This window comes from Echinops telfairi, unplaced genomic scaffold, assembly GCF_000313985.2.
Source record: "Echinops telfairi isolate 266 unplaced genomic scaffold, ASM31398v2 ScPeMD7_3533;HRSCAF=4204_0, whole genome shotgun sequence".
In the NCBI taxonomy this organism is placed as follows: domain Eukaryota; kingdom Metazoa; phylum Chordata; class Mammalia; order Afrosoricida; family Tenrecidae; genus Echinops; species Echinops telfairi.
In genome coordinates this window covers 40,282,552-40,292,811 of record NW_022107431.1, presented here as the reverse complement: position 1 = coordinate 40,292,811, position 10,260 = coordinate 40,282,552, and the positions used below count along the sequence as shown (strand labels likewise).

The 10,260-nt window shown below is 50.0% G+C and overlaps 1 protein-coding gene across 1 annotated transcript; it reads right to left on the bottom strand.

Moving 5' to 3' along the window:
* Positions 1–8,462: 8,462 nt before the first annotated feature.
* GPR6 (G protein-coupled receptor 6) lies at positions 8,463–9,812 on the bottom strand. Its single transcript, XM_004702003.2, has one exon. The coding sequence runs from the start codon at positions 9,807–9,809 to the stop codon at positions 8,715–8,717; it is 1,095 nt and encodes a 364-aa protein (XP_004702060.1). The 5' UTR covers positions 9,810–9,812; the 3' UTR covers positions 8,463–8,714.
* Between the last annotated feature and the right edge of the window lie 448 nt (positions 9,813–10,260).

Sequence of the window (10,260 nt, the reverse complement as noted above, 5' to 3'; positions counted from 1 at the left end):
TTGTTCCACTGTGAGCAACTCAGGGCTCCGTGCATCTTGCAATCGTCTCTTAATTGGCACTCCTCCTTCAGATAAAATTGGGGTTGTCAGATAAGAACTCTGTGAACCTTCCTCCCACCACTTATAAACTTAGCTCTATTTGTTCCCAGTTAGTCCTGCTTTGCTTCCTAACACAGCCTGGGAGCTCTGTCCTCACCTCCTCCTGTCTCAGAGGCCCTAGCCCCCGACACCAGGCCCCTGGACCCCTTTCTCTGCTTGCGAAGCTTCACTCCATTAGGCATCTTTCTCTCTCTGCTGTCTTCGACTTTTCCAATCATATAGAACTTTCTTCTCAATCTAACGATAGAGTGACTGCTTGCTCATCATCAAACAGCAGAGCAGAGGCTACCCTCTAAGGATCTCGCCTCTTCCTTTTGAACTTAAACGTCTGAGGAGGGGGCTGAGAATGGCCATTCCCTTCTCCACCCGCTGCAGTCTGGCTTTCACACGACACAGCATTGAAGCTGCTCTGATTTTGGTCACCAATAAGCTCCATGTGCTTCAGTCCAACACGTTCAAAACCCTCTCTTAACCTCCTGACAGCTTTGCCAAACTGGACATGTTTTTCTTTAGACTTTATTCTTCCTGACTTTCCAGATTTCTCCTCAGACCACTCTGAATGATACTCACCTGCTTCCTTCAAGAGACTCTCAAATGTTTCTGAGTCGGATATCATTTCCCACTGCCACCTCAAGTCCCTCTATGCCACTGTGTTAGTCCGGGTGGACTAGGGAAACAAATTCATAGACACTCATATGTGTATAAGAAAGAGCTTTATATACAAGAGCAATTGTATGTTGAGAAAACATCCCCGCCCAGTCCAGATCAAGTCCACAAGTCTGATATTAGCCCATATATCCTATATCAATCTATAAATTCCTCTTCAGACTCACATAACACATGCAATGATGCCAAATTCAGGAGGATCACAGGCCAGTGGGTGGGAAGACTTATGAATCCAGTGGCAGTGGAAGCATCTCAGCGCTGTCAGGGGTCTCCACGTGGCTTGTCCAGCTCCGGGGCTCTGGTTGCCTTAGTGTAGCTCCATCCAGCAGGAAGACAAAGCAGAGAGGGTGTCTGCCCTCCAGTGAGCTATTTCTCTCCTTGTGCCTGCAAATGAGGTCATCAAGCTGTGACCTGATTGACAGGCTAGACTCCACCCTTTTGCAAGTTGACAGGAGATTATGTAAGTACCACAGTCACCATTTCAACCGGTCCTGTGAAGCCACGGGGCCAGTTGCATCCACTTGGATAGATCACAGATCCCAAAATTCAGTGTGTAGAAAGTCACATCCATCACCCTCTCCCTCGTCTGCCTTTCCCCGATGTTTTCATTTCAGTGAATCCACCCAATTTCTCATTCTTGCCTCCTCACCTGCTCATCCACCCCAACATGCGCTCATTCAGCCAGTCACTGCCAGTGTGTCTTTGAGGCCTCTTCTCTCCACTCCTCTTGGCCTGGCCTTCACCGAGGTGGGGGGTGGGGGGTGGGGGGGTATCACCTCTCTCTGGATTACTGCCAACAGCCTCCTGAATGGCCCCTTAGCCCCTAACACTGTTCTTCGTGATATTCGTTTCTAGATTCCTTCCTTTACGTACCCCAGTCACATGATTGGCCTGCATTTCTCTTAAATTGTTAAAAATCGGGACTGTCCCGTCTCGTCACCTTATCTTAGGTGCCCTTTGCCTTGAAATCTTTTACAAGTTCTTCTAGACTACCTGGGGATAGAGTGGCGATCTAATAAAACAACCTGGTGATAGAGTGGCGATACACGGGCTGCTAACCACAAGGCTAGCAGTTCACAACCACCAGCTGCTCCTTGGGAGAAAATTGAGGCTTTCTATTCTCATAAAGAGTTACTGTTTCAGAAACCCCCAAGGGCAGTTCTAGTCTGCCCTTTAGGGTTACCAGGAGTCAGAATCGCTGGATGGTTAGTGAGTGACCCTCATGGAATCTTCCACATTTCCCTGACCTTACTAGGAACTCCTTTATCATTCTTTGTATACTTTTATCATTTTACCTGTCATCAGTATTGTTCTCAGACCAATGACTATGGCTTATATGGCTAAAGGGACTTTGAAATTATGATTAACTTAAAGATAGTGAGATGGCAAGATTATCCTGGATTAGCTGAATGTAATCAGGATTTTTGATTAAAGGAAGCAGAGGGGGATTTGACAGGCATGCAGCTCTAGAGGCTGGAAAAGACGAGAACACGGGTTTGTCCCAGAGCCTCTGGAGGGCATGCCATCTTACCAACACCTGTATTCTGGCTTCATGAAATGAGTTTTGATTTTCTGAACTCCAGAACTGCCGGAGGAAAAAACCTGTGTTCTTTCAAATGGCTACATTTGCGGTGAGTTGTGCCAGCAGCAGGAGGAAACTGAGCCTCTTTCAACTGTCACCCTGCTCTGGGGATAAAGTTCATGTCTCCGCTTCTAGACCAGGCTGCAGGTCCTCAGAACCCCTGATTCCTGAGTTACAGAATACTTGACTCAAGGCCTCTTCACAGGCCTCGACATCTCTTTCCTAAGTTTGTCCCAGGTCTGCTGGATGGCAGTGAGGTTGCTGTTGGTTTGGTACTGCTGGTGTGCTCATGCCAAGACACCAAAGGTAGTCAAGAGGGCAGTTGTTTGCAAAGGTGAGCCACTGCTTAGACTAAAGTACACGAGAGACCACAGAGGAGGCCACCATAATGATTTAGGCAAGAAGTGAGAGAGGTGGTGGAGGTGGTGAGAAGGGATGGGATTCTGGGCCTTAATTTGCTAAAATGAAAAGCACTGGTTAGCCCATATTGGACGCGAGGAATGAGAGACAGAGAAGGGTTAAGGATGATTCCAAGATTTCTGCCTTGGACAACTAGAAAGATGGCATTGCCATTAACCAAGGGGGTGAAGACAGGAGGGAGCGATCTTAGCAGAAAAGATTAGTGAATCAACTTTCAATGTGTTAAGTTCAGGGTGCTCATTAGATAACAAACTAGATAGGCAGGAGGATGTTGGAGTGAATCTTGCCTTTCTCAAAGTCTGTGCTTCAAGCAGCCGGCATAGGGTCTTGCAACAAGACTCTTAGTTGATATTTGATAAGTCCAATGGATATGTGATATTCCTCATGGGGATGTCATCAGAGCTACTCAACATGTTGTACCCTCACATCCTCAGGTTCGTTCTTGTCAAGCCGATGAGACAACTTTGCAAGTCAAAGTTATGAACAACCGGCTTTTTAGTGCCTCTTTTTTCTTCACTCTTCCAAACATTTTGATTAGGTCCTAGACTGATGTTGAATATTAATATCAGGTGGATTGAAGTCAGATCCCATGATGTGCGTCTTATTAGTCTAGCTTGAATCTCTCTTTACTTGCTGATTGCAAGAACTTTTTCTTAGTCATTTAAAAACAGGCACAGAAAGATTGACTTTTTGTTCCACCTCTGAAATGACATTCCCCCCACCCCCACCCCACCCCTGCCTCACCATGTTGGAGATTTCAATCTGCTTGGATTCATTCTGGATGCTAAAACAGGGTCTGATGCTGTTTAATCGTGGGTGAAGGCTAGTTCTTTGGGATATTTTAATTGGACAAATCAACAATAATGCTGATCTTCCAGACTCTCACGTTACAGATACTATAAAACTAAATGTTTATAAAGTAGAATGTATTTGGTGGCATTGAAAAGGTCACCTGTGAACTTTCAGCGACTGCCTTGTTCATGCATTTTCTCTGGCACCTTCTTCCATCGAAGATCAAGTTTTCCCTGCTGCCTCCCCCCTCCAGCCCCCATCATTCTGGAGACCCTTTTAGTTAAGCTCACCGGTGACCTTCACCTTACAAAATTGGTAGTGATTTAAAAATTCTCATTTGACTTTTTCTCTCAGTAGTGCTTGACCCACTTGACAATCTCTTCCTTAAATATGTAATTTCTGCTCCTTTTTTTGACCATTGTGTTCTTTTGGCTTCTTCCCATGACGCGAGCCACGTTTCCTCTGCCTCCTTTGTGCAAACCTCCTTCTCCGCTTGATTTCTGAAGACTGCAGTTGCCGGGGGCTCCGCGCCGGCGCTCTTCTCTTTCCTGATTCCATGTGCTCTCTCGGCGACTCCATCGAGTCCCAGGCCTTAGAAACTGCCTTTAAATGCTAGCCCAGTTCAGAGCTCTCTCTCTCTCCCGCACCCCAGGTTTCTTTAGCCCCAGGTTCCTGTGCCACCATTTCCTCATTCATCCATGGGGATAATAACAGCACCCACCTACCGCATAGCATTGCTGTTGCTGCGGTCAGGTGTCAAGTCGGCTCCCACCCGCAGAGACCCTGCACACAGCGCCATGAAACACGGCCTGGTCCTGCACCAGCCTCACAAACGTCGCTCTGCCTGAGCCCACTGATGCGGCTGCCGGGTCAATCGCTTTTCTAGGGGACCTTCCTCATTTTCGCCGCCCCTCCAGTGTACCAAACATGACGTCCTTCTCCAAGGAGTGGTCTCTCCTGACAGTGTCTCCAAAGTATGTAAGATGCAATCTTTAGCTCTAAGGAGCACGTTTGGCTTTACTTCTTCCCCTACAAATCAGGTTGTCCTTTGAGCAGTCGGTGGCACTTCCAATATTCTTCTCCTGCACCGCAATTCAAATGCTTCTTCCCAGTTTCCCCGAAAACAAGACAGTGTCTTATATTAATTTTTGCTCCCATAGATGCGCTAGGTCTTATTTTCAGGGGATGTCTTATTTTTCCACGAAGAAGAATATGGTACACATTTATTGTTGAACAAGAAAGGAAATTTATTACCTATATACGGTACAGTAGTAGTTGTCATCACAAACCAGCATAAACAGACAAACTGAATCCTACAGTATCAAGAATTTCTTGTTACTCCTGCCCTGCGCGACTCACTGTCTAATCGTGAGTCAGCCAGACTCCGTCAGGGCAGAGCAAGCAGCAGGGGGCAGCTTGTCCTGGCAGCGGCATGGGCTCTCTGATTAAAAGAGACCTCACACTTCCTTTCTGCTCCCGCTGCGCTGCGGCCAACAGTGAGCTACGTGGCGGCGCCCGTAGCTACGGTCCAGAGTGCAGAGTTACAGTAGCTTTTGGGGGGGCCTTATTATTGGGGAGGCCTTATTTTCGGGGAGGTCTTATTTTCAGGGGATGCCTTATATTTCAGCGAGAGGCAAAACTGTAAGTAGGTCTTATTTTGGGGGGATGTTTTACTTTCAGGGAAACACGGTATTTTTCTATGGTCATCCTTATTCAATGTCCAACTTTCACATGATATGAGACGATGTAGAATACCATGGCTTAGGCCAGGTGTTCTTTAGTCCTCAAAGTAACATCCTTGCTCTACAACACTCTGAAGAGGTCTTGTACAGCAGATTTACCTAATGCAACATGTCTTGTGACCTCTTCACTGCTGCTTCCACGAGTATTGATTGTGGATCCAAGTGAGACAAAATCCTCGACAATTTCAATCTTTTCTCCCTATATCATGATGTTACTATCGGTCCAGTCGTGAGAATTTTGGTCCCCTTACATGGAGTTGCGATCCACACCGAAGACTGCAATCCTTGATCTTCATCAGCAAGTACTTCAATTCCTCCTCGCTTTCAGCAAGCACGGTTGTGTCATCTGCATACTGCAGGTGGTTGATAAGCTGTCCTCCAATCTGAGGCAGCACTTTTCACCCTATCGTCCAGCTCCTCTGATAGTATAGCAGTAGTACTGGCTGTTCTCTCTGCACATCTAAATCTATTCTTCATCCTTCTCCACCATGCTCAGTGCCCGGGTAGGCTGACTGACCTGGACTACAGCTGAGGATGATTGTGTTCCTTGGTTTTTCTGGTTGGGCTTGGTTATGGGAAGGCACCATCAGGGGATAGAAGAGAGGAGGGGTCATCCCATTTGTTTAGTCTCCCAACTTCCGTGCTGTCAAGTGGTGGTTGACAGTAGGTTCCTGCCTCTGCTGTAGACCACAGGTCATGTTGAGCAGCCTTCCGCTAGGGCGCTCTCTCCTGGTTCCGGTCATTGCTGTCTCCCCTGTTCCCTCTGGCAGCCCTGCTGGTACTAGCTCAGGGCTGGGGCTAGGGCACCCTTTTTGGTTTACCTTAAGTGTACTCACACCTTATAAATAGTGCCTTCATTAAACTCTCTTGACTCATTTGCTTTGAGTGTGTCATTTGTTTCCCGCTGGGACCTGATTGCTTCAGAATTGTTATGGTGATATTTGTAAAATGCTTAGAACCGTGCCCTAGAAGCGTGTGTCAGATAAATAAACGGACCTGTCCGTTTAGGTGCCTCAAATGAATTTCTTTAGTTTCCATTCATCTCACTGTCCCCGCTCCTGCTCCCCTCACTAAAGGCCACTGCCCCCACTTGTTTGCTTAAGGCAACAACCACAACAAAATCTTGGAGTCCCTCTGAACTGCTAGTCTCTTATACCTTTCACCCACTTTTCTGTCAGCATATTTTCAGTACTCAATAACCTCTCATCATCTCCACCGCTGTCACAGGACTTCAAGTCACTGTCCTCTCTCATGCTGATTATGGCTATAGATCTCCATCTCCTGTTCCCAGGGACATCAGTAGAATAACGATTTGCTTTAGAACCACAAGTCAGATCATGTAATGTCCATACTAGCTTGAATACCACTCAGCGTACTCGAGTGAATAGTTAGAGTGGCCTGTGAAGCATCCCCTGGTCAGTCTCCCTTCTCTCAAACTTCCCTTCAGAAATCTCCCCCCCTCACTCCCTCTGGTGTAGCCACACTGCTCTTCTAGCTGTCCTTGGACATGCCAGCATACTCCCCCCCCCACACACACACCCCCCACCAGATTGAGCACTGCTCTGTGTAATGCTGCTCTCTCTGTCTGGAAATCTGTTTCCCCACATCCTCATACGCCCTGTGCCCTCTCTTCATTGATGGACTTCCTACATGTTGCCTCCTCCTAGAGAACCCCCCTGACCATCCGAACCGAATTAACGACCACCAGGTTTGCCCTTCCCTCACCCTGCTCTATTTTGCTTCAACATGATGTCACCTATTCGCTTGTTGCTAGCTGTGCAGTGCCCACCCGAGAGTGCAACTCCTGGGGCACAGAGACCTTTTGCCTCTTTTGTCGCCTCTGTATCTCCTTCTTAGAAGAGTGACTCGTATTTAGTAGTCATTTGATACATAGTTGTGTAAAGGATAAACGAATTTGCTTATGAATGTGTTCCTAAGGTTTAAGAGCAGTAACTACTCACACCTGTGTGCATATTTCTTTCCCCCCCACCCCCACCCCCATGTATGACTTATCTTCACATTATCCTCTATGGAGGAGAGGCGAGGAGAGGAGCCGTGTCACCATGACTCATTATACAATGTAGAAAAGAACCATTCAGGATCTTACTGTCTCCAGAGAGACTGCTGGCCTTGCTTTCAATTTCCTCATGCTCACAAAAATACATCAGGATTCTGTCTGTCTTGGAAAACTTGATTCCTTTTATAAGGGTGAGCATTTTGCTAAAAGACCGAACCAGCAACAATCCAGTCAATATGAATTTCACACAACTAAAATTCCCAGACTGGGAAAATGACAGTTGCGGCTTCAGGATCCCCACGTGCACATGTGGTGACACGCCATCTTGGGTCCTCCTCTCTTTGGAGCTGGTCTTCCACATTCAGCTACACGAAAACCTCCGGACTCACTGCCATTGACTTGATTCTGACTTACAGCCACCCTGGAGGCCTGGGTAGGACTTCCCCTATGGGCTTCCAAGACTGGAATTCTTTACTGGAGTAGAAAGCATTGTCTTTCTCCAGAGGAGTGGCTGGTGACTTTGAACTACTGACTATAGTTAGCAGCCCAAAGTGTTCCAAAGGTATAGGCTCATTTGCAGTTAACAACACTAACAAGTCATTCATATCCGGTTCAGACTGCCCTGTGAGTGCATTCCAGTCTCCCTGGCCCCTAAGGATGAACTGGATTAGATATTTGTATGGAAATGTATGAACAATGGACAACTACATATGAGTTTTTACATTTATATTTTCTCAGGAAGGAAATTATACACAAGACACCTTCAAGGTAAATACGCTGATAATTCAGCTTTCCTCCAGAGAAAGTCACACACACACACACACACACACACACACACACACCATATTTTGACAATGTTTATTTGCGTACAAAATATGTAATTTGTTGGTACATGTGCAGCAAAATATTCTATCACATACATTAAAAATACATCTCTTATTCTCTCCCACCCCTCCCCGCTGTCCTTGGGAATGGCAACACTGTTTTGGCAGCTCAGCAGCTAAAAATAAAGTGCTATCATGAAGCAGTATTGGAATGTCTTCACTGGACAAATGTGATGTACAATTTGAGTACACAACCACATCTTTGTTGGTTTCACACAACAGGAAGCTCCACTCCCTGAACACTTCGCGACCATACAAGTATTTGTATATATATGTACACATGTATACACTGTATATGTTATGCGCCAACAAGCCTCTTTGTCCTTGTTGAACTCTCTGTTTTGATCGGCTTCTCTCATGTGGGGGGGCTTTCTTCCCAAAGCCCGTTTCACCCCACTGGCATCCTGAGTTCAGCAGCAGGCACTGAGAACTTCACCCAAGGCCGACCTGTTGCGGGGTGGTGGTGGTGGTGGTGGTGGTCGTGGTGGTGTGGGGATGGTGGCGGAGAGTCTTCAAACCTCACTAGGGGACCTTGAGCGGAAGGGCACTTTGGACTGAAAACAGCCACAGAACAGCAGCCACATGGCGCGCTGGATCTCCTGGTTGCGGAAGGCATAGATGATGGGGTTGATCATCGAGTTGTACGTGGCGGGCAGTAGGGTGGCATAGGTGTAGACGGCTGGGTCCTCGCGGCTGCCCACGACGCTGTAAATGGCGAAGGGCAGCCAGCTGGCGCCAAAAGTGCCCAGCACCACGGCCAGCGTACCCACGCCCTTCCGGGTGGCGGCGAGGTGGGGTGGGGCCAGGCAGTGCTGCTGCAGCGCGATCTGGTGCGCGTGTCGCCACACCACCTGGCAGATGCGCACGTACAGGTGCAGCATGATGCCGAAGACCGTGAAGAAAGCGGCCGAGAGCAGCGCCACGTGGCTGCGCGTCAGCGGGCGCACCACGCTGCAGGTGGCTCGCTCGGCCAGGCAGTTCCAGCCCAGCACCGGCAGCAGCCCGAGGCCGATGGACACCGTCCAGGTGGCGGCCAGCAGGAGGTGCACGCCCAAGAGGGTCCGGCGCGAGTAGTAGGTGAGTGCATTGTACAGGGACAGGTAGCGGTCCACTGTAATGGCCAGCAGGCTGCTGACCGAGGCGGCGAAGGAGGCCACGAGGAATCCCACGGTGAGCAAGCTCACGGTCTCCGAGGGCACCAGGTACTGGAACACGAAGTGCAGGATGAGGCCACAGCCTGCCAGGAGGTCGGCGGTGGCCAGGCTGCCCACCAGCACGAACATGGGCGTGCGCAGCGCCGGGGTGGACGCGATGAGCGCCACCACCAGCGCGTTCTCGCCCGCGATCGCCGTCCCCGACACGCACAGCAGCACGTCCCACGGGTTGACGGCGGACAGCAGCAGCCCCTGCGGCCCCGCGGGCAGCTGCGACGACAGCTCCAGCGACGCGTTAGCCGGGCCGCCGCCTCCCAGCGCCGCAGTCGCCGCAGCAGGAGGTCCCCATTCGCTAGTGTCCGGCGCCCCCGCCGCCGTGGCCACCGCCGCCGCTCCCTCGGCCGCCGCCGCCACCACCTGCGACTCGTTGAGCGAGGAGGCGCTCGCGTTCATCTCGGCTGGACGCTGCACCCTGCAGAGAGAGGGATCGCACTGCTCGTGTGGGCGGCTCGGACCCCCCGAGAACTTCCCGGGGCGTCTCTCCCCGCGCTCCGTAGCGGGGCAGCCGGGCGAGCGAGCCCGCAAGAAAGACAAACCTGTGGAGTGCGCAAGAGGAAGGCACTCAGATGCCGGCACGGACACCTGAGCTTCTGCCAGACAGACAGACAGATAGCATGCACCTACAGACCAGTCCCCTGGGTGTGTTTGCAAAGGGACATGCACCTGACCGCGCCGGGTGAGGGGTGTCAGCCCCGGCGAGTCCCCCTGGCTCCCGTGAGCTACCTCCGGGAGGGCGCGCTCCCGGGCGGTGCCGCTGTCCGCGGTCCTGAAAGCGAAGTTTCGGGGACTGTGCGGAGCGGGGCCGGCAGTCTACCGAGAGCCGGGAGCCGGGAGTAAAAGCTGG